General features: G+C 32.3%; 2 protein-coding genes across 2 annotated transcripts; one reads left to right on the top strand and one right to left on the bottom strand.

Annotated features, from left to right (window-relative positions):
- Positions 1-371: 371 nt before the first annotated feature.
- On the bottom strand, positions 372-3,321 carry LOC107481188 (protein POOR HOMOLOGOUS SYNAPSIS 1). Its single transcript, XM_016101406.3, has 8 exons — positions 2,953-3,321; positions 2,564-2,680; positions 2,173-2,238; positions 1,951-2,054; positions 1,501-1,700; positions 1,368-1,414; positions 1,183-1,210; positions 372-820 (listed from the first exon to the last, which is right to left on the bottom strand). Exons 1-8 carry the CDS (start codon positions 3,226-3,228, stop codon positions 759-761), a joined length of 900 nt encoding a protein of 299 aa, XP_015956892.1. The 5' UTR covers positions 3,229-3,321; the 3' UTR covers positions 372-758.
- Positions 3,322-14,226: 10,905 nt separating this feature from the next.
- Positions 14,227-19,384, top strand: LOC107481361 (uncharacterized). The gene is made up of 10 exons (XM_016101645.3): positions 14,227-14,936; positions 15,142-15,627; positions 15,720-15,877; positions 16,055-16,138; positions 16,237-16,289; positions 16,875-16,956; positions 17,172-17,279; positions 17,434-17,557; positions 17,699-17,784; positions 18,776-19,384. The coding sequence occupies exons 1-10, from the start codon at positions 14,567-14,569 to the stop codon at positions 18,995-18,997; spliced, it is 1,773 nt and encodes a 590-aa protein (XP_015957131.1). The 5' UTR covers positions 14,227-14,566; the 3' UTR covers positions 18,998-19,384.
- Positions 19,385-25,799: the final 6,415 nt, after the last annotated feature.

Raw genomic sequence — 25,799 nt, 5'->3', positions numbered from 1 at the left:
ACAAAGTCTAATTATTATTGAAGGCCGGAAATGACGTTTTTACTTTTTTAGTCCTTAGCTTTAAGTTGACTTGAGTGTATGTGTATCTACTTCTTTTTAAGTAAATAAATGATTAATTTAATCTATAAATTTCAAAGGATATTAATTTATTTCCTAATACATTTCATGTCATAATCTTTACAATTATATTCTACTCCTGATCATTTTAAGAGACATAAATGATTTGCAAATTACAACTTCATAGACTAAATTGATAATTTTAAGGACTAAAATAAAAACTATTTACAATTTCAAAGAACAAACTAGAACTTCACCCCTTTTTTAATGCTAATAGAGAAGAATCACTGAGTAAAGTGCAAAAGGCCAGAAAGTTATAAGCAAATCTGATTGGGTTAAAAAATAAAAGAAAAAGAAAATGGTCAATACCGTTATTGATTTCTAGGTTTGCTTCGAATTTTCTGACATCACCTCTTTAGCTATGACTTCCTAAACAGAAATCACATGATATCATTTGTATATCTATAAGCTGATCTTACATTGCCTGGTTCCTGGCATTGCTATTTACTGAACAGAAGAGGAAGCTAACGAGAAATTTAACCTTGACTCAGTAAGTTAGTCTGTGCTTTGTTGTTAAAATGAGAAAGGACATACAAAGCCACAGTACATTTGGGCAAATTGTGATAGACGTCACCATGCTTCGGCAGCCAGCAGGATATGCTAAGCTGCTCAGTGTGTTGTTCTCAATGTCCCACGGAAAACTACGGCAACGACAGATCACCCCCCAATTCGTCGATAACTTTCTCCACTTTAACCAACATATCTAGTAACATGAACATGTAACATAAGTATTGTGGGAAAATGTTAGCAGATCTTGCAATATTAACAAAAGAATGCGTTCCACACAAGTCAGTTCAAGTTCAGACCACTAATATGTTAGCATAAACAGCATTACACGAATTCCTCCTGATTTTGAGGTGCACAGAAACGGTGCAGAAATATCCAAATTCAGCCCAAAGAATAGTAAGAAGCGTTCAGGGTTTTCGACTCATGTTTTAAAATAGGAGTGAAGATAAAAATGACAAGACAAATTAAATAAACAGAAATGACACATCATAATGAACGAATGAAACAGAAATAACCATTAAGTAATCCTAACAGATATAAGTGAGGACAGATTGTTACCTTGGAAGGAAGAATCTTCCATGTACCTCTACATCAAAGGAAAATAAATAACATGAAACATGATCAGCAGAGAAAATGTGTTTCCAAATTATTGTCCTTATACAGCATATTATTAATAGAAGCACCATGAATAAGGTGATCAAAAGCATAATCCAACTTTCTTAGCTAAAATTCAAGATATGTACCACAATTTGGGACTTCAGTTCAATTTCCTGGGAAGCAATTGGTTGAGCTGCAAGACATGATTTTGTTCAAATGAAAAAGTTTATCGTATGAAACTAGAACATGTATTATGTTAAAACAAAAAAGTTCACCCACTATGGTTGATCTCAGAGCAATCCATCAGAAGTGTGGTAAAACTGGGTGGTAAAGCTGGGAGGATTCCTGCAATGCTGAAACCAGGTGGTGCTTCCATTTCTTGGGTGCCTGAAGACTGCTTTTCTTCGGTTTTAATACTTCGTGGCATTTGTGGTTTGTAAGTGTCAACGGGAGTCATAAAGCTGGCCTCCTCGCTGGGTCTACAGTCACAGGAAGGCTCAATATATAGTCTCCACCCTCCATCACAATTTAGTCAACTCATACTTCAAATAGCTCATGAGAAAAATATATTATTCCTATGGCCACAATTGAAGACGAAAGAACAAAGGATGTCCATGAAAATATGAACAGTGGAGTGAAAAGTTATGTACTAACTATTAAACACAATGATAATTGTCACGTCCTCACATTCCTCCCAATATAGCCCAATTACACAAAACTCCTTTATACCTGTGGCAGTGCTTGTTTGAGGACACGAACTCTGACTGTGATGAAATTTCAGATCCAAAGTCAGTATTTAAAGGTTCTGGATCCTTCTCATCTTTCAGGAGCCCCTGGAAGGGAACATAATCAAGAGTTGACAATCAGTACTATGGTTTCTAGAGTCCAGCCCCTGGTTCCATGTGGGTGAATGGAGATTATTATATTACGATAAGCAACGGTAGAAGTCACCTTCAAAATATTTACAAATGACTGTGCTTCATATAGTGATGGAAACCGCAAAGCAAACTTTTGAATCTGACAAATAAAATAAAAAGCAAGTGTAAAGCTCGTAACAACTCGTATAACTCTCTGATGACCGAAAATTGAGAAAAACAAGCATGGCCGAAAATAGTAGCTATGTGTGCTGTGAGATTCAGTTGGTAAAATAAACTAACAATACCGTCACGCCCTGCAAACCCCAGAATCAACTGTGTATGATGTTACAGATTACAACAGAACAATAATATTATGTAGATCGGAGAGTGACCAGCGAGAAAAAAGTAAACCTATCAGTCTATCACAATATAAAGTTATAGTATCACAATACCAAAATACACAGCATCGAGAACAAAAATCTTACCTCGCCTACGGAATCTCTGAAGCTCACAAGCACAGTTCTGATTCCCCTAGCTGGAAATCCAGAGACGCATGACACCTGAGGCCACGAGAAATGCAGTTTCGAAACGTAGTGCTCTTCCTGCCACAAAAACCACACAACACTGATCAGAATCTAAAAATTCGAAAACTCCATTCTCATCCACTAAAATGGCTTTCGATTGAAGCGTAATCACAAGCAATTCTCGTCAGATAAAAAAGATGCGAATAAAAGAAATACGATCTGAAAAGAACTCCGAATTAAAAGGAAAAAACTGAAGCGAGAAAAGATAAATCGCCGGAAGTAACAAATTAAGTAAGCTAACGAGTAATCGAAAGGTGCAGAATGCAGTAAAAGTGAAAGAAAGGACTGACGAGGAGGCTGGCATTGAATGAGACGGTGAGGATGACGTCGCGGTGGGAGAGGTCGGGGAGGAGGCGGAGGAATGCGACGGAAGGGGAGGAAATCCAGTTGCCGCGGGGAGAACGGTTTCGGAGGCGAGGAGGCAGAGGGAGAAGGCCGGCGGAGGAGGATGGGGATGAGGTTGGATAGGGAACAAAGCGCGCGAAGCAGATCTCCCACTGGTCTCTGATGGTGGTTGCTGAGTTATCAACGTCGTTGCTTGGTATCACCGCCAGAGATCCCGCCATTTTCCCGCTTTCGAGTACCAAACTCGCTCTTCAGTGCTCTCTTTTATACCGTGGATTTCAAATTTAGTCATTCGGTTTCTTCTTCTTCCTTTTTTTTTTAAGTTGAGGTGCAGCTGCTCTTCTTATTCTGGGGAAAAATACTCTAATAAATAGCATTGGACCGTCCTAGGCTAATTATTACCAACAAAATTTAGGATTTTTTAATTTAAATTTAATAAATACATAAAAAACGTAAAAATACAAAGAATATGAAATAATTAGCTAAATGTACAATGTATCACATCTTGAATACTGAGGAAAGAAGTGAAAAATAAGCACATCTTAGCGACTGAGACCCCGTGCTATGACGATATGACGCCGTGACATATCTAGGATGCATCCGAGATACGTATTAAGTGGGAGAATGGTGACTGAGCATTTGAGATACGCATAAATTTGGAACAAGGTCTCAATATTCGAGATAAGTGTAAAACGCGTAATTCTAGTCTTAGCATCCGAGATATGCTAAGAGTATATATAAGGCCACAACAGCAGAGATTTTCGTTCATTTGAATAGTTTTTAAGAATTATGTGACTTTATAACATCTTAACTTCGAGTTCCTTAAGTACATATGGTCCTCCGACAATATATTCGCGATGGAGACATCAACAAACTAAATGCGATTTTGCACATAATTCGAGCATTGGATTTTATGGTTAGCTTTTTTTTTCTCTCAGTAAATAATTAGTTTAGATGTTTAGACTTTAGTAACTTAGTTAATGCACTAGGTATTTTTAGTAGGGTAAGTTAGAAGTTGATGTATATTAACTTAGTTAGATATAATATGTTTTAATATTTTTATAATTAATTGTAACTAATTGTAACTTAAGTTAAATAAATCAAATAATTAAACATAAATTATATATTAAAATATTTGTTCGATCAAATTTTCTACTAAACTTATTGTTGAATTAAAGTCATCTAGAATATTATAGTCAGGTTAGAATAGTGCAACATAAATGATTTATTTTTTAAATCTTGCTTAATTGTCCTTTCATTAATTAGTACGGTAAATATTAGCAGTGAAAATTATATTCGTATAGAGTATAATATTTTATTAATGATATTTATCTACTCGGTTTATAATATTTAATAATTATTAAACATAATTAATAGTTCAAATAAGATTAATATGCGAGAGTAAATGTTGCAACTATTTCAGAGACCTCGGTTACTATTGCCATGCCGCGTGACCTTGGATCTCCCCTTGCCAGACAACCTATTGCCTTATATCAGGGAGGCGGAATTTGGGCATGCAGTAGAGTAGAGAAATTTCATATTTGACAATTCCTCAATCTTTGTATTTGTCGAGCGGTGGAGGCCTATGACCCATAGCTTCCACCTTCTATGGGGTAAGGTTATCATTATGCTTCAAGATGTTGTCTACCACCTTGATTTGCACACTGAGGGCGAGCCAATTGGGAGTTGTACCAGAGACTTCCAACAATACCATGGACACCCCACATGAGAGTGGATTGAAGATTTACTTGGCGCCAAGCTGCCACCATAGCCAGAGGGAGGGAAGTAGGTTTTCAATCTCAGAATGACCTGGCTGAGAAACAAGGTTTCATACATTTCAGTTGGGGCATATCCAGATACACTCCGTAAGTACGTCAGGTGCTACTTGATGATGCTTATCGGGGGTTTCTTTTCACAGACAAGTCTGCTACACTTGTTCCTTTGAGATGGCTATCATTGCTGGTAGATTTTCATCGTTGCAGCCAATTGTCTTGGGGATCTGCACTGCTGGCATATACGTACTACTCTGCACCGCAGCTGGGCGTGATATGACCGACATTACGGGTTGCATGTCGCTTGTTGTCTCTTAAATTTACTATATGTTCCCGTCACTTTGACCGGCGGATATAACGTCATTAAGTTCCCACTTGTAGTTAAGTATGTACTTATTGTAATTATTTTTTAATTTAACAACTAATACACAGTGGATACGACTTAATTATTGTGATTAATTAATTTCTGTCAATAATTTTTTATGTGTGTAAGTTGGAAAAACTAGGACAATAAAGTCAGAATCGCCATGATGGCAGGATCCAGACTTTACATCGTCACATCGATAGCCTCACCTTTGATGAAGTAAGACATGTTTTGTTTTATACATTATTTCATGCATTGGTATGTCGTTCCTAATTATTGTACTTTAATGCGATGTGGCTAGTTTCGACGGATAGCATACGAGGATCTCCAGTTAGCTTAGATTAAGCCTAACTGGCTTACTAGTGACAGAGAGATTTATAAATTGATGGTTGTTGTCTCTCTCGTCTACTTTTACGTTGTAGAGTTTCATCATGTTGACAGGATGAAGAAGCAGTTCAGGGGGCAACAGCACAGGTCAGCAGATTCGGTGAACGTCGACAAGTATCTTTTCAAGACGATAAGGGGAGATGATGCCTGATAGCCCGATGTGCACCGCCAGTGGTACAACTTGTTTACGGGACGTTACCTGCTACACTACTTGGTGACCGTCGATGGCCACCTTGATCCTCGTTCGACATAGAAGTATCTCACATGGTGGCAGCAGGTATATAAGTTAGATTTCAATATGGGGAGGACATTCTTGCTGATCCGAGAGCAGCAATACCGCCTGCTGATATCCTCCCTGTAGCCTTGAACCAAAGAGATAACTTACAGCTTTCACCTGATGCCCCAGATCGGAGACGATGGGTTAGGAGGCATGCCCGAGATGATGTTTGGAGACCGGCTCAAAGGGTATGCGATCAGCTGTCAGACGAGGAGACTGAGTATGCACGGCAGGAGGATATATATAGAGATTTTTTTTCCATTAGGATAAATCACAACAAAAAATAACTTATTATTTTCCATGAGAATAAAACAAAAGGAGGAGAAAGAAAATATTGAATTGTGAATTGTGAGAAAACGGTTGAGGATGGGAGGATATATAGAGAGTTTTTTTCCAAGATATTTACTGTGTAGAGACACCAACACTATAATACACATATCTCGAGTGTTGAGAGTCACATTACACGTTTGAGCATATCTTGGATGTTTATACCAAAATTACACGTTTTAAACGTATCTCGGATACTGAAACCTGTTTCCAAATTTATACATATGTCAGATACTCAGTCTTCGATCTCTCACTTAACACTTATTATTTTTCACTTCACCCCTCAACATTTGAGTTGTGATACGTTGTGCATTTAGGTAATTACTTTATATTTTATGTATTTTCATAATTTATGTCTTTATTTAATTTAAATAAAAAATTCTAAAATTTATCAAATTTAAAATAAATTATAATAATAACGAGAAATTCTTTATAACAAATTCACTTTTAATTTCTTTAGATTATATCTAAATAATGTTTAATTAAGTAAAAATTTTAAAATGAAAAAAATTGTATAAAGAAAAACAAAACTTGAAATGAAATATCTTTTAAAATAATCATAATGTGCAAACTTATTTGAAGGTAAAACATTCTTATGTGTATTTGAAATTAATTGTGTGCAAATAAATTTGGTAAAAGAGGTTAGAGGTGATTATAAATACGTTTGAAGTGAGTTCACATCAACTTTAAAATAATAATTGTAAATATTTATAATAGATTTCGATATTTAAGTTAATAAAAATTTAAATAAATTTAAGTGAGAATTGGATAGGTGAAATACCTTATTGAGGTATTTATAAAAAAAATAATAATGGATTAAAGAATCAGCAATGTGATCTTTATTTTATCATGGTGAGAAGTTATTTCTTTCTATGTGGGAGGTTACAAGTCTTACAACCCAATGAATAGTTATACCAATGTAACTCCTGTAGTTGAAATAGTTGAAAAGTTTCTACGGCTAATTTTTTTTTTGTAATAAATTGAAAAAGTGTGATATGCATAGTTATGAAAAGTTGATGTATTTTTTATTGATATAGAAATATATTTTTAATTGAAAACTATAAATTGGAAATTCAGATTTAGGTAGAAGTAGAAAATTAAGGATCAAATTTTGGATAGAGATAAAAAAATTGAAGGTTAGTTTGGGACAGAAATAGAAAATTAAGGGTCGATTTTGGATAAAAAACAAAAACAATTTTAAAAACTCAAATTGAAGGATCTGATTTGCTTGTTTAAAAAATTTTATAATATTAAAATATAAATTTGACCCTTAGATTTGTAAATTAAAAAAAATACTACAAATTTAACATTTAGATTCATAGTATTCATACAAAATAAAAAATATACTAAATTTTTATATTATTAAAATTACTACTTGTATTATAATACCAAAAATAAAAAATTAGTTTTTACTTATTTTTTAAGTTTGGTTAAAATAGTCAGTGTCCTAACTCGTTTACACTTCATGGGTAAAAAAAAAATCTCTTGATGGACTCATCATTGCAGATGAGAGTATTAACCAAAAAAACATATTTCAATTTTTTATTTTTTTTAGGATTGAAGGTTAATGATGGCTAATTTCTATTACATATTATGTTTACGGTCAGTGAATCACTCAAATATTAGGCATTTTGGTATTTAACAAATTTCTGGAGGTACCTGTGACAAATAAAAAAAATACTTTTGATTCATAAAAGTATAAATTGTCAATTTTTAACTTTTTATTAAATACTGCTTTATATTATAGCAAATTATTTAATAGTTTTTTAGACTGTATACCTAGAATATATAATGAATATTTAAAATTGTAATTTATTTACATATTACATATTTTAATAAATATTATGTTTTATTAATTTAAATAAAAATTTTCATCTTTCGATTATTACTTACGAATATTTTTTTATGTAAATATTGTAATTTTGATAAAAATTTTGTCTAAATTTATTTTCACCCTGATTAAAATAGATCCATTAATATTATTTTGTCAATTTTTAGCAAATCGATCGTGATTCGATTCTAATACTATGGGAGTAAAACATATTTTTCTTTTGTCGGTACCAGTTTTATTTGCATCAAAATCTATGTCTTTAACAATGACGAAGAAGAAAGAACCAAATTTTGCAAAAATTCGAAATGAACAATAAAACTTAAATGACTTGAATAAAAGGAAAATTAAATTACAGAAAGAAAGGGTGTTTGAAAAAATAAATTGCAAACTAAAAGATAAAGACTGGAAAAGGGTAAAAGTTGTTGAATTTAAAGGAAATGAAAGGACATTGCAAGGAAGATAAGTTACACTAAAAGAAAGTTGTAGGGAATTTAAATGAAAAGTAAAGACATGGAATGAATTCTTCAAAAAAAAAAAGACTCTTGACTCAGAAAGTTGCTGAGGATGTGAGTAAGTACGAGTGTTTTATCTGAAAAGATTCCAATCCTTATTCCTTCGATCTTTCACGTATTTATAGAAGTCTTCAATCAAATTCAAATATAACTTCCACGTGCGTTAATCCTTAAATAACTGTTCCCTCTCTCCTTGAGTGCCATCTGTAACTGCCACTAACCATCTTCACTTATTAACTTTTTAACTTCTTCGATTACTTCCCTCTTTCTTGATGAGTCCTAGTCGATCTAATCCTCTCCTTCATCGATTGATCACCTTCGATGAATCCTATGTAATTCGGTTTTTTGTCGATCAACTGATCTCTGTTGAGTCTGCCTCTTTGATTTTCACATTTGCGTCAATCGATTAATAGGGAGTACCTAACGGAGTACCTCATTGACTCCAATCCAAAATTAATTATAACATATATTTGGAGGTTCATCGATTCTAATATTTTGGCACTTGGCAATGATCGAAATCTAACTTGTCGAACATTGGCTTGTCAAAGAATTTAATAACATCTTTATCGAAAATATTATTTTCGATATAACAAATGCCCCCTAAGTATTTATTTTTTCGACTAGAAGGAATAAAATATAAATACTTACTGTTATTCAATATTTTCGATCTCGAAAAGATGGTATTTCTATCATGGCTTCGACCAAAATAATTATATCGAACCCGTTGCTGTTGATATTCTCTCATTTTCTCCATCACCAAACTGATTTTTAATGGCTTGATTAATTTAAAACTGGCCCCAATAATTATTTGATCAGTTTTATATATTATACAAATTTTCACAAATATTTTCACGTAGTGCATGACAAAATATTAGTGAAGTATCATGCCATTCTTAAGACCATCTCCAGTAGGGAACTCATCTCAGTCCCTATTTATGGCCCACTTGTCATAAAAAGTGACTCCACATCAGATTTTGCGTTATAACCAATAAATAAGAACTCAATGAATCTCTCTCTTCTCCATTAGAAGGAACTAACTTTGATCCCTATTATGGTCCCACCTAATTAATTAATTAAGTAATTAAAATTAATATAATAATTATTATTTTTTAATAATATTATTTAAATTTATAAATTCAAAATAATTCAATATTATAAAATATTAAAATAAATAACTTAAATTTGATTAGTATTTTAAATTTTATAAATAAAAATAAATAATTCAACTAAAAATTATTTTATAATATATAAAAATTAAATTTATTTTTTATGTAAAATAAATTTAATTAATTATGATTTAATATAACAATATAAATAATATTTGATATTGATTTAACATAATTATTTATATTAATTATAATTTAATATAATTAATTATTAAACTCTATTTCTTAGCATTGGAGTTGCTCTAAAGAGCCAAAGATAATACATGTTTTTTCAATTTATCAAAAAAAATTATCTTCGATATAAGAAATGCCCCAAGTATTCGCTTTTGACCTCTTGAGGCAAAGTGGCTGTTTGTCGAACTATTAGATATTCGACATTTTGTTGAATATTTTCAGCCATATTCATTTTCGATACCTCATCGAATTTTTGTATGACAACATATTATCTAAATCATGGTAATTTTCCTTTTCCTTCTCGGATCATTGTGGTCAGAAAGTTGTCATATTTGATGATTCGAAAACATCATAATCAAGAATTTTTTTCCAAATTTTCAACTTCACAATTTCCAAAGTGAACAGAGAAACTTTTTCTTATCTGAAATTTGATCGACTTTATAGAGTTTCAAAGTTGAATAAAATTTTTTTTCCACAGTTATATCTAACAACTGCCAATAATCGCTTCTCAAAAACTTCTTTTTACAGACAAACTTGTACATACGTTAATAGAGTACGCAATTCCTTCGAAAATGTTCCAATATGCACCTGTAACTTGATAAAATTCGAATTTGTCGAACATTGACTTGTTGAAGAATTCAACAATATCTTGTCGAAAATATTATTTTTGATTTTTTTTTGCTAGATGGACAAAAGCAAAAATACTTATCATCATTGAATAGTGTTTTCGACAAACTCATATTCAACCATTTCTCTTTCTTTCTTCTTTTCTTCTTTTATTTTTTCAACTTGTCGAACTCTCTCTGCCAAATAGGCTAAATTAGGAATATGCATATTCAGTAATTTTCGATACATATACTTTTTAACGATCTCGTTTTCAGGGACTGACACATAACATCGACTGCGAGCATTTTTTTAATCGAATTATATAGTCATCTATCGATTCTCCATCATCTCGTTCTATTGCAAACAAATTTGTCAACGAGACATTCAATTCTGCTCTATAAAATTGAACATGAAAAACATTTTCCAATTGTGCACACGTTAAAATAGAACTGGATCTCAGATTTGAAAATCAAGTCAAATCATTTTTTGTTAATGAAGCAGGAAAAACTTCATTCTCAGGTTTTCATTATCGGCCAAATTTTCTAATTCGACCATATAGTGAGCTATATGCTCGACAGTTGACTCTCCAACCTCTCCTACAAAATTTGTAATTATTTTAAAATTTTTTACACTCATTGGCACTTCTGTCATTTGCACTGCAGAAGAAAAAACAGAAACAAAATATGGTCGATGCATGAGACCCACGGTGATACCCATTCCATTGAGGACATCCTCGACAATCCTTGTTACCTGGTAATGATATCCACGCTGTGTGTGAAGTCTATTAAAAACTTCATCAACATTTTGATATCGTCGAACGAGATAAGGGATATTTACTTCCCTTTCAGGATTGTTAAATACATTCTCCTCAATCCTCATTATAACGTTCTCCTGCTCTACTACCAAATCTTGGGGAGTAGGCTGTCCGTCATCATAATCGACAATTCGAACAATTCTCTTGACTTGTTTAACCAGTCGATCATATTTTGACTCATTGTCAGCCAGGATAGAATTCAGAATAGTAGTCATCTGGTTAGTCAACAGGTTGACTAAATCATGATGGCTTTCGTCAATATATTGTCGAAACTCAGCCATCGATCCTGGCACATTTTCAAATTTGACTGGAAATGTGTAACTGCCTATAGGAGGCGTATAGCGAGGAGGAAGGCCAAATGGAAGCCAACCTGCGGTTACTTGCGGTTGATTCTGCACTGGGGTGATCCTAGGGCGTGAATTTCGTCCAATACCACTAACACTTGCATCAATAAGTGCAATATTCTCCCCAAAAGTGTACTCTGCATGTGGAATCAAATTTGCAGACAATTGTGTAGCAGTTATCGGGGGCATTATTACTTGTTTTTGCGTTGCCATTTGAAACTTCGTCAGACATGGTAACAATTCTACCACTTTTTAATCGCATGCACCAAATTAAATATCAACACTGCTTGCACAATGCAACAGTTGAAAGTAACAAATTTTGACACAATTAAATTTTAAAATTGTCCCACCGGGGGCGCCAATTTGTTTTGTCGATTTTTAGCAAATCGATGGTGGTTCGATTCTAATGGTCTGGGAGCGAAACCTACTCCTCTTTTGCGGATACCAGTTTTATTTGCATAAAAATCTATGCCTTTGACAATGACAAAGAAGAAAGAACCAAGTTTTGCAGAAATTCGAAATGAACAATAAAACTTAAATGGCTTGAATAAAAGGAAAATCAAATTATATAAAGAAAAAGTGTTTGAAAAAATAAATTGCAAATTAAAAGGTAAAGACTAAAAAGGGTAAAAGTTACTGAATTTAAAGGAAAGGAAAGAACATGGAAGGAACTTTTCAAAAAAAGAGATTCTTAACTGTCTCAGAAAATCGTTAGGAATGTGAGTGAGTGTGAGTGTTTTCTCCAAAAAGATTCCAACTCTTGTTCCTTTGATTTTTCACGTATTTATAAAAGTCTTCAATCAAATTCAGATATAACTTTCACGTGCGTTAATCCTTGAATAACTGTTTCCGCTCTCATTGAGTGACGTTTGTAACCTCTTCTTCGATCAGCTGACCTCCGTCGAATCTGCCTCTTCGATTTCCACATTTGCGTCAATCGATTAACAGGGAGTACCTTATTAACTCCAATCCAAAGTTAATTCTAACATATATTTAAAAGTCCATCGATTCTAATATTTTAACACTTGACAATAATAAAAGTCTAACTTATGGAACATTAACTTGTTAAAGAATCCAATAATATTTTTATAGAAAATATTATTTTTGATATAACAAATATTTATTATTTAAAGCTATTTCGAGCAAGGATAAATCCAATTTCACTGGTTCTTATACGCCCTAGTTCCCTACTATATAGCCTATGAGATGCTTGACTGAGTTTTTTTTTTATATCAAATGGGATGATTAAAGACGATGCTGAATTAGAAGTGACTTAAGTGATGTAGGGTGTGTTTGGGATTCACGTTGAGGAAGAGAGAAGCTCGTTTGAGCGTCTTGAACGTTCCACTTTTATGTTTGGCAATCTTTTAGAATTCTCAACCTAGAAGTGCTTATACCTCTAAACGTACGTTTATCAGAAGTAAAAATTTTTAGCTTATGCGTTCACGTTGGAAAAGTTTGGTTATCATTAAGAAATTATATGAGAATTTTTTTCCTTTTCTACCAACTTTATCATTTGTTTTCTTCTATAAAAAAAATGGAAGTAACCATATAACTTTTACAATAGTTCTTTATGTATGTTTTTCGATCCAATTTTTTTTCATGCAAATTTATTTCAATCACGGTCCAGATAAAAAATTTATTATTTTTTATTTATATAAATTCTTTTTTCTATTCTTTATTGTACTATATTTATGTTGTGTATAAATTTTTTTATTTTATTCGTATGAATTTTATTTACTTTTTATTATATTTTTTTTATATAATATATGTTGTTGATCGTAATTATTATATACGATGTTTGCATGTTTTTTTTCGTTTTTATTGTACTTCTGACTGTACTTTATTTTTGTCTTTATTATATACTAATTATAAGTAACAAAAGAGTCATAAATAATAAAAATTTATAGTCTAAAATGATACTAAATTAAAGAGTACCAACGGTACTAAAAAATTTATAGAACATTTTCTTTTTCTTTGACATTATAAAATGTATAATACTATTTTTCATATTTTTATTTTTTATTGTATTTATTTTATTTATATGATAAATATTTTTTATATTATTTTTTTAATGTTCTGTTTTTTCATGTATATTATTATTTCTTATTGTTTTTTAGTTCATATGAATTCTTTTATGATATTTCTTATTATTTTTATATATTTTATTGGTGTTTTTGAGTAGTATATTATATGAATTTTTTATGATATCTTGTATTATTTTTTATGTATTTTATTAGTGTTTTATCATGTCTCTTAATAAGATCTATTCAAATATCTAAAGTAAAATAATAGAATAATATAAAAAATTATTTAAATTGATGTCTCTTTTAGTAATTTTTCATCTAAAAGTGATTTTGAGTAGTATAATCCAAACAACATTTATTTTACTATAATCCATTTTGATATAAAAATTAACAAACATAAATCACTTTAACACAAACCTACTTTTGACCAAAATCAAGTTACCAAACATAAATCACGTTAACACAAACTTACTTTTCATCAAAAGCAAGTTTGCAAAATCAATTTTATACAAACTATAGTTTGCAAACTGTAATCCAAACACACACGTAATGTTAGGGATGACATTTTAGCAAATTACTTTTGAGTCGCCATAACTTTACTGCTACAACTTTGAACTGTGGAATTAATTATTCTCGTTTAAGCAAGTTGCTGATGCTGCTGATTACATCGGGCAGAGACTTTGGTGAACCTTCCAAGCTGGAACGAAGATAAACACAAAACCACGTATTAATCCTGAGCCAGTCATCCAATCATAAAGCAGTAAATTGCAGACTACATGGTTTCATTTTAATTTGCGTCGCACGCTATCATTCTCTCCACTCGATTTAAAAATTTGCATATAGCTCTTTCATCCTAATCCTCTATATCTTCATTCTTCACTTCAAACTGTCTTCGAGTTTTTCATTCATTGCACCATCTCCAAGGAAAAATAGCTGCATCAGTTTATCAGTCATCGCTATGAAAGTCCTGCTTAATCTAGAACCTTCTTCGCTTTTTCCCACGCGCTCGATTTTTGCCGATAGATCCCGAAGCTCCACTCGCTTACCGGTTCTGCCGTTCCCCAAGCTCTGTCGCCGCCGATGGATCGTGCGGAGGTTGTCTTCGCCGGCGAGAGCGGTGCTGGATTCCGCCCCAGTCGAGCAGTTCGAGATCCCTGAGTTCGATTTTCGGAACCCGGCTCTATCTTCCTCGTACCGTGATCCAGCAATGCCGAAGCCGAACCAAACGGTGTTGGAAGCCCAGGCTAGGGTTTGCACTGGACCCACGCAGACTCGCCCACTCGACGAGGAACAAGCTTTCAGGGTCTTTGATACAATTCTGAGATCAGGTTCTTCTTCCTTTCCTTCCATTCAATGCGTTACAGTCGTTTGTAATCATAGCGGAATTCCAATTCTTACATGTTACTAATTTATGCTAAGTTTGACAAATCAAAAGCTTAATTCATTCCTGGTATGGATTAACTTAGTTTGCTATTCATCTAATCAAATTCGAACATGCTAATTTTTCTGATAATATGTTATCTTTAATCTTAGCTAGGGGAGAGCTGAAAGACGAAGACGAAGTTTCAAAAGCTCAACTTGGAGCATTTTTTGCGGGGATGACAATCCGTGCGAATGCATTTCCAGAAGCGACGCAATGGAGCGAGGGGGAAACACGTGCTATGAAGACTTTCTGGCCACTTCTAGTCAGGGCACTTCCTTCTGACGTGATATTTGTGGCGGACCCTGAAGGATCGATGATGGGGTTGGGTAGCTCAATCGGGCCACAATATGTTGGTAATGGCACCAGTGAGATGAGATTGGTTGGTGCTCTTAGGGAAGTGCTGGCTGGAGGCCATCTTGGGTTTGAGGAAGTCCAAGGTGTGTTGAAGGAAGTTCTACCCTTCCAAGAGGGAGATGGAAAACCACCACAAGGAGTAAGTGAGGCATTGCTTTCCGCATTTCTAATAGGTCAACGCATGAACAGGGAAACTGACCGTGAACTAAAAGCATACTGCCTTGCATTTGATGATGAATATGGTATTAGTTTTAATTTGATTATTTGGTTCTGGCCAGAACTTAGCCACTTCTCTTAAATCTTTATTGTTAATATATTATAAGTTGATTATCAGGCCCTGCTCCTATTGCTGATGTCAGATCCCTGACTCATTATGGTGAACCTTATGATGGAAATACACGCTTCTTCAGGAGCACGCTATTTGTTGCTGCAGTTAGATCCTGCTATGGAGAATCTTGTCTACTTCATGGTGTAGACTGGATGTCGCCCAAGGTGTGTCAATTATTTCCCCTATTGGATGTCGTGGTTGTTTTAGTACCAAACTAAGATTGTGCTATTGAAGTTAATTTTGTCCATGCACATTGTATTGTATTATTCGCAGCATATCTACCTTAATATTTCATCCAAGGAATTAATTTTTTATTTATGAAATAAACATTTGGCTTTCAGGGGGGTGTAACTGAAGAGCAGATGTTGAAGTATATGGGGGCAAATATAAGTTTATCCCCTTCAAAGGCAAAGAAACTTCTTGAGGTCCTTCAGTTTCCTCCAAATATTTGTTGCACCACCAATATTTTTTTTAGTATCTTATTTTAGCCACTGTATATAATATCTTTGTGCATTCTTTTCAGGATGATGAAGTTGGTTTTGCTTATGTAAGTCAGCGTGATGCTCGTCCATCTCTGTATGAAAATCTCACCAAATGTTATCACTCTAATCCTTGTTAACTTTTGGAGGGGCTTTTATTGGAAACTCTATATGCTTTCCTTTTGAAGTTTTTAAAATGTTGATAGATAGTTCCATTAAGTAAAGAAGCTCAGTCCTGGTTATTCATCTTCGTGTAGACATATGGAATATTCTACTATACTTTCCTTCGATCCTTTAGTTTCTCTCTTGATTCAATTTAGTTTCTTTAGTTAAAAATTATGGGAAATAGTTTTTATTTTCAAACAATGTAAAATATCTCCTGTTAGCTAGGGCTAAGTTGCTTCCTATTTGAAGTGAAATCATAAGTACCAAATAGGGACCTTACTACTATATTTGAAACTTTTGGGTACTATTTTACATCGTCTAAAATCTGTAGGGACGTCTTGAAAGTTGAAATAGTGTGAACAATTAACAATGCGAAATAAATGAAAATGAGTAATTTTTAACATAAATTATAATGCTATTTTTGGAAATGTCCATTATGGTTTTGCTATCTATATGTATATTCATTATAGCAGTTATGTCAGAATGAAGTTGGTTGAACCTGTTATTTTTTCTGCAGCTACTCTCTAGCTAGGATAAGGGAGCACATAAAGAAACGTCCTCCACTTGCAACGACTGAAAAGGTTCAACAATATGTAAAGGTAGCACCCCGAGTCCGAGTAGCTTATCTTGTTAGCAGCTGTTCATCTACTTTAGTTTACTATCTTTAATTTTGGGTATGATGTACCATAATGATAGTATGCAATTAGTTCCCTTTTTTTTTGGTTGGGGATGTGGGAAGAGGAGGAAAGGGGCGGGGGGATTTGCTACCTGTTCTTATATTTAAGCTGTTCTTTATTATTATTTTTTAAAACAGGCCAGTGGTAAGGAAGCTATGGTTGCTGGATTTTACCATGAAGGTTATGAAGAACCATTGTTAATGCTCATGAAAAGAAGGGGTATACATTCTGGTTTAGTTGTGAAGGTTGGAATTCACCAGAGTTGGTGAACCATTTTGACTATTTTTTCCCGATAAACTATGTTGTATCATAATTTTGTCATATATATATATATATATATATATATCAAGAGAAGTCACCTCATATAATCTTAGTTTATGGGGGATGCTCTTATTATAGGGAGAGGAAGGAGCTCTTTCAATGACTACAAGATTGAGATCAGTTAATGCAAGCAAGGGACTTCCTGTGAACTACTGTTCAGGGTTCCGTTCACTTAACATTCCATCCACTTCTGAACCTGGTGGTATGTATTTGGTCTCTTTGTTTTCTTATAATATTACCTGCTTAAAAAATTATCTGATTGGACTGCTAAAACTTGCTAATACTTAGTTGACTGCATTGTCCAATGCCATATTCTGCTTAAACAATTTATTTCATTTTGCAGGAGTGACACGTCATGGTTTTCATCTTGAGATTAATGCTAAGGACTATGGTTTCCAACCTACAGACACACCAAGAACTGATAGATCAGTAAGATTTTTGTGGTGTTTTCATTTTTTGTTCCATTCTATCCTGCATCATCTACATGGAAGAAATATGCTCGCTATTCGCTTTCTTTAATAGCATGATCTAAATTTTTCTGTTGCTTGTAGTGATGTTTATTCTTTATATCAAGCATTACAACGCTTTTTAAGTTCAACTTATATGGGGCAGTGAGAGACTATTTAATACTAATTCTTGGCAAAGAACTAGTTTGTTTGTTAGTTGAAACAGATGATGTGAAAATTGTAGGAGCTTCAGGGATAATGATTGAAGTTAGTGAAGGAGGAGGAGGAGTAAAAATGGAGAGGGGAAGAGCCAAGGGGGAGAAGGTTAAATCAATTAGATGAACCCCTATAATTACCCAATTAAAACTTACACATGTAAACCTCAAGCATTTTATATTCATGTAGCAGAGAAGCTCCCAAGCATTCTCCATAGAAGATAAAACTTCTGCCGGCTACATATGCAAATTCTCTAATTTGGCAACACCTGATTAAGAGTGGTTAATTCCATGGAGACCCAAAAAACAACTTTAGTAAGGAATACTAGTAAAATATGTCGTGGTTGCAATTTCTGAGCCATTAGAATGATCCCTTCCCAAGTTTAGTCTTAATTATATTTTCGTAGGCTCTGAAGTATTCTTCTGTTGTGAACTCTACCCAACTTTGAAACAAATGTTTGAACAGTAACTGTAATACTTAAAATAGTCTTTCATCCATGTATGTTTTTGCTGCTTTTCCCATTAATGTGTAGAATAACCAAGTTTATTTAAATGTTATAGTTTGATCTATCTATTTTGGATTTGTTGAGAGTTTTGTTCTTTTGGTGATGTATTAAACTGTTACTGCCTCTCCAAACGATTTTGTTGTGTGATATGATATAATATCACTCGTAATAAGCACCTCATATTTAGCCACTCTTCTGATGGTGAGAGCCAAAGTTGTTTGACTGACATTTTTGTTTCGGTATGAAACTTAAGGTCTCAAAGAACATTGAATTGGGCTTAGAAGCTCTTCGTGGAGAAAAGGGACCAGCATATGATCGAATTGTTCTGAATGCTGGCATGGTGGATCACTTGCTTGGAGCTGATGGTGCAGAAGACGTGTCTGTTTCCCTGGATAGAGCTAGAGAGGCCATTGACAGTGGCAATGCTTTGAAACGGCTCCTAAATTATATCAAGATCTCTCACAAAGTGGATTGAATTAGTCTCAAGTGGTTGAACATTGCCTATAACCTTCCTGTACAATTGGTGAATAAACGAGGGTTGCCCTTTACCGTTCCCGATCCAAAAAGGAGGTAGAAAACAGAACTAAAGATAAACCAAAGGGTTGATTATTTTTGCACATGCTTTTGAGGTTTAGGTTATCTTCATACAATTGTACAAGATTGTCCATTATACTCACGAAACACCTATAGATGCCTTGGTCAATTGTCAACATTTTTCAGCAGTCTTAGTCTAGATACTGGAAGTGAACATAGATACTGGAAGTGAACATAGGTAATTCCATTCGCGTTGCCGAGAGATTTTGAAACTTTACTCACACACTGTCTTGGATCGTATTTATAGTTTATTCATTTTTATTGTATACTTTCGTATTGTCAATTTGACCTACATTTTTAGCATAGCGTATGATTTGACTCTACTATTTAGTCTTTAGTTAATGGAGTTGTATAATTATTTTTTATTTTTCTAAAAACAAAGAATTTTATTCATTAGGAATAGAATTGTAAAAAAAGCAATGAATAAAATTGCAAAAAAAGCCGAACTATTGAGCTAATACAACCAGAATTGGGGTTCTCCCAAATAAACTCAAAAGAGTAAGAAAGATTTAATTTAGAAAAGGAAATAGCACTTCAATGTGGGATAGCAGCAAGTTTTTGGAGAAACTTTAATGCAAATGATAGAATCCGATGATGAAGAGTCCTTCTCAAATATATGGCGATTACGAACATTCCAGATGCACCAGCACACAATAACCGCAAGATGGAGGAGTTGAGCACCATTAACTCTTAACTGGAAAAACAATTTGAAATGATTCCAAGGTTGATAAAAGTGATCTTTTTCTCCAGCATAAAAAATCTTTTGTAAATTATATTTTTTCCATGTTTCTTTTGAAATTGGGCATCCAAAAAAAACAATAATTTATAGACTCTTCTTTTTGTTGCAGCGCTGACACTAGGGGTGAAAATAGGCCAGGCTAGGCCAGGTTTTGCTAGGGCCAGGCCAGGTTTTGCTCTTAACAGGCCTAGCTTGTTATACAGTTGATTGGCCTGAGCCTGGCTATAGGCTCTTTATAAAGTATTAGGTCTGGCCTGTTATTCAGCCTGACCTGACCTGAAGCCTATTAAAAGGACTGATAATTTTTTTATAAAAATAAAAATATTATTTAAAAACATTATTTTTTAATAAAAATAGTTACATGTAATATGTCATATATTTAATATTTATAAAAAATTTTAAACTTTTAACATATTTAAAATATACAAAAATATTTATAATAAAATATAATAAATTTAAAATATCTCATAATTTTATTAATAATAAATAATTATTTATATATTTAATTATATTTTAACAGGCACAGGCAGGCCTGACAGGCCTATAAGGCTAATAGCCTGACAGGCCTATAAGACTAATTCGTAAGCTTGGGCCTGGCCTAATAATGTATTAAGACTTTTAAAAGAGTCTGAGACTGTACCTATTTTATAACAGGCCAGGTCAGGTCAGGCCAAACACAGGACAGGCTGCAGGCCCGGGCTTGCATTACTGGTATTGAGCCGTGAAGGAATCTCCATAAGAAAAATTGAATTTTTGGGAAAAGACCCATCTTCCATAGGTCACGCCATAATTCCTTGTTTCTCATTAATTCAGGGCATAGGTCTATAGATAAATGATGAAAAAGATAAGGTATTTAGTATCGTGAAGACACATGATATTTTTCATTCTTGTTAAAAAACCGAATGATCTCATCTTCTCCATTACTAATATTAGTTGCAAAAATTCGTCGTCTCATCGCTTTTGAAAAATTATATTCAATTCAATTTTGGTTCTATATTTTGCCAAGTAGCATCAAATCACGGACCCCAAATAGAGGCTGAGTTGGTACAGAATTAGCGTCAGAAGGGAGAACATAGTATAGATATGGAGGAAAAGCTCAAGAATTTCCAAAAATTTTGATATTATCACCGGTTCCAACTTTTCAGCTGAGACCCTTCTGTATCACTTTTCGACCCTCAAGAACACTCCACCACCCCAAGAAGGTAATATTTCTATCTTAGCTTGCATTACATTACTGTATCTAAAATATTTTTCTTTGAGCATTCTGGATGGTAAAGATTAAGGTTATTTGACTATTCTCCAATACTGTTTTGCCAATAGAGCTAGGTTCTGAGCTCCTAAATCTTTAAACTTTAAACCACCTTCTTTTTTAGCTCTCGTCATAATATTCCAGCTAACCCAAGCCATTTTCCGTTCTGAACCCTTCTGACCCCACCAAAATTGAGCTAAAATACTGTGAATCTCTTTAATAAGAGTATCTGGGAGCTTGAAACAACATAAAGAATAAATAGGCAATGCTTCTCCCACTGCCTTTATAAGTATATGTCTTCCAGCCGATGACAAAAGGCGTCTTTTCCACGCTTGCACTTTCTTTCTAACTTTCTCTTTAATCAGCCCAAGATACTTGTCTTGAGCTCCTATGTGTCTAATATGCAGCTGATTAGCAAGAGAGATTCAGATATCAGCAGGAGTATTATTACTAAAAAAGACAGCTGATTTATCTAAATTAACTTTTTGACCGCTAAACTCTTCATAAGTCTCTAAAAATTCTAAAATATGATCACAAGATTGAGAGTTAGCCTTGAAAAAAATATAGAATCGTCAGCGAATAAAAGATGATTAACAGTAGGAGTTCTTCGATTAATCTAAATATCTTGAATAAGAATATTTTAACGTAAATCTTATTTTTGGTGGCGCTGCCCGAAAAGCTTATATTCTTATTTAAGATTTAACTCATTTATGCTTTAAGAGCATATTTTAAATATACGATAATAGAAATTTTTTAATGCTTAATGTATTTAATGCATTGAAATAAAAAAAATTAATTTTTATAATATTTTTTATTAAAAAAAATTATGATATACTTAACTTGTTTTTAGAGTACAAGTTACCAAAACCCTCCGGATTATAAGCAAGGCTTACCTCTGTGTCTAAGAAAACGAAACAAGCAAAATTAGTTGAATATAAATATGATTAATTGATTATATATGTTGCAGGGTTTACACCCCACCCTTCTTGGTACCAACAATAATTTGTTTAACCTATATATAAAAATAAAAATAAAAAATAAAAAACAAAAGCTATCAATTAAGATAAAAGGGAAAATGGAGATGGAAATATTATACAGTTAGAGAAATTATAAAAGTAGCTAGCAGTGCATATATAATAAAATTGTAAAAGTATTTTCAATAAACTACTTGTAATTAACATAAATAAACCTTTCATCCTTTTTGTCCTTTAAAATAAAATAATTATTTCCTCCTCAAGCACCACAATCATATGAAAAGTGAATTCCTATATCTGGACCAATTTATGACATCAATACTCTTAACGTCCTCTGTTATGTTCTTTGTTTTGTTGGCTATATGAAGCATTTGGAGTCGACATGGACTGAGTGTTCAAGCTAGAAATACTGTGTGAGAAAGAAAGAAAGAAAGAAAGAAAGAAAGAAAGAAAACACACCAATTATTTTGTCCTTCTTTATTACTAACCAAGTATGTGTGAGTGTATCAACTTTAGAGAGGCGAGAGAGCATACAAAAATCGCCACCATTATCTTACCAGCACTAATCTAAAACATAGCATTGTTATTAAACTACCTATTTAATATTTTTAAAGATTTAATTGTTAACAAAATATCAATTGAAAAAAAATAAATGACATTTTTATATTAAAAGATTCTATCACTTATACTTGTTCATGAAATGCTTTTAATTTAATATATGAATAGTTTTTACAATAAAGTTAGGTGGCCAAAATTTTTTAAACCAAGTTATAACGCGCTTCTTTAAATGTATGTATACATACATTGTTGTTGCTGATTCTTCTTCCTCTTTCTTTTTTTTCTCTTCTTTTATTATCGTGGTCGTGGTTATCATCATCATCATCTTCTTCTTCAACAATATCGTTATCTTCGTCGTCGTCTTCTTGTCCTCTTGTTCTTCTTCAACATCTTCTTCTTCTGTTTTTTTATTTGATTTCTTCTCCTTTTTCTTTTTTCTTCTCGTTATCAATTTATTATCATCATCATCGTTCGATGTCATCTTCTTCTTCTCCTATATGTTCAAAAGACGCATAGAAATTTTGATTCACAGCACATAAATTTTGATGCACAACACAAAAAATTTTCAATAATCACATATCTTGCACATTAACACTCAACCAACAAAATACACACAGTACAAAAATATTAATATACAACACATAAATTTTGGTGCATAGCACAAATATTTTTAAAGAACTACATGTCTAAAATATTGACACCCAGTTAACAATATACATACAGTACAAAAATTTTAATATATAGCACAAAATAATTGACACACAACACATAATTTTTTATGCATAGCACAACAATTTTTAAACACTACATATACATATTCAAAACATTAACTTGTCCAATCATCAAATTATATCCGTAGCACAAATTTTTGTCTTATGTACAAAAATTTATGTACCATGGATAAAAAAAGTATGTATTATATGTAAAAATTTTATGCCATATTGATAAAAGTTTTGCTATGTATAAAAATTGATGTGCTCTTTCGATAAATTTGTATGTTTTCTAACAAAAAAGTGCTGAAAAAACACGGAGAAAAAAAAGAATAATAACACATGCATGCGTGTTTTTTTTTAGAATTTGTGTAGTTAGTTGAACTTAGCCATAAAAACACTTGTACGTGTAGTATTACTCTAATTTTTATTTTCATCTCATTAATTCTTAAAAATTTTAGAATGGATATCTTAAAAGTGAAATTGAGATTAAAGGGTTTTATTTAGTTAGATATAGTTTTCACTATTCTTTAAATATAGACTCTCGAATCCAAATATAGCTAGATCTAGTTTTTATAAATTTAAAGCGTTTTATGTTTTTAATAAAAATTGGTGTGTCTCCCGATATATTTTTTTAAAAATATTTTCATCACACTTTCTGTGCTATATCTATCTCGTGAAATTCTAAACTATATAAAATTATAAATAGCGGGAAACTTTACAAATGAATAGATAAGGAGCAGTAGCTTAGCTCGCATCAATGTCCTTAAATTTAGAGCTTTAAAAAGCTTTTATCACAAATTTTATGAGGATTTGGGACAAAACATCGTGGAGAGATTCAGCACCTTCAATCATTAGTGCGTGGCGATTATTGGTGAATAGGAAAAAAAAAAAGCTTGTAATAAGTTGTAATGGATGGAGCAATGCATTCTCATCAAAACGTGAGCCGAGTCCCCTTTATTAATAAGATGGACCATTATTTTATTATAAGTGATCCTATAAATATTCTGTAACCTTTGAGTGATCCTACTAAAACGCCTTATATACATTGAATCTATACAGAAATTCAAAACCCTTTAAGAAAAAAAAAAGAAAAAAGAAGAATGAGTTGACAACAGAGAAAATAAACTAATAGCAAAAACCAAAGAAGAAACCAACAAATTTAATACCCTATAGTATAAAGTATAAATGGCATCTTGAAAAAGGGGTGGCCAAAAGAAAAAGGTGCTTTGTATTGCGTAGGAGACTTTAGGATGAAGGGAATAAATTGGGAACGTAGTTGATCCCAACACCTAAATATTTGGCGCCAAATTCTAACACTGTCTTTTTCCCCCCCGAAAAACTTGGCGCGCAAATTCAGTCCCATGTCTCTCTTTATCTATTTATTATTTTAAAAATATTATTTATATATTAAAATTAGTCAATAAAATAAATTATTATGTATTTATATATAAATACATATATTATATAATTTATTTTTAATATATATTTTATACCAATAATTAATTTTAATAACTAATTTTAGTATACGCATAACATAACTATTATTATTTTATTTATCTCTTGGCTATTGCCATATGCTAAGCATGCACAATACATGTATATATGTATGTAATGTAATGTAACTATGTAATGCTACCGTGTACACTAGTGCCTTATCAATCACTTTTTACTGCTAGAGCCGTATTTATACATATATTTTATACTGTATAAAAGTTTAAAATCAACCATAATTTAGTGATTGAAGATTGTGCGTAAAAGATCTTTATAATCTAATACCAAATTTGATTCCTCATTAAAGTCATCTTGAAATTATTACCTGTTCTCACATTAAATAAAATCATGTTTAATAATTATGGAAATATTATAGAAATATAAATATGAAAAATAATAAGAAGTTGAAGAAGACTAACAATTACAATAGACATATCGGTATAAATGTAGATCAATTAGTAACTATTTAGAATAAGGAAAGCATTCTTTCCTCAATCTATCCTGATAATTGCGTCACACATTATTCTCATTTTCTTATGATTTTTTTTTTTTATCGTGGGTTTATGATTAGGCTTTTTTATATTTGGATAAAAAATTCATTCATTTCCTTTTTATATATTATTAGCTAATTTTGCAGGTACAGACTGTAAAATTAAAGAAAAGTTTATTTCATAAGCGCAGTCTATGAGATAAGTAACAAATATATTTTTAGATGTTTTGCAGTACACTATCATTATATGAATAAATCATATACACTACACAATTTTTGTTTTCTAACCGTTTATTGAGATTTATGTGTTAAATGAAGTCAATAAATTCATTAACTTTAAAATATAAATATTAATAAAAAATATTTTTATTTGAATTTACATAAAATAAAAAATTAAAACTAATCAGAATAAAAAATTTAAATTTAAATTTAAATTCTGAAAATATTTTTTTATAAATTTATGAATTTA

The sequence above is a fragment of the Arachis duranensis genome, chromosome 3 (assembly GCF_000817695.3).
Source record: "Arachis duranensis cultivar V14167 chromosome 3, aradu.V14167.gnm2.J7QH, whole genome shotgun sequence".
Lineage (NCBI taxonomy): Eukaryota > Viridiplantae > Streptophyta > Magnoliopsida > Fabales > Fabaceae > Arachis > Arachis duranensis.
The sequence above is the reverse complement of the archived record's forward strand: the minus strand, read 5'-3'. Positions and strand labels throughout refer to the sequence as shown.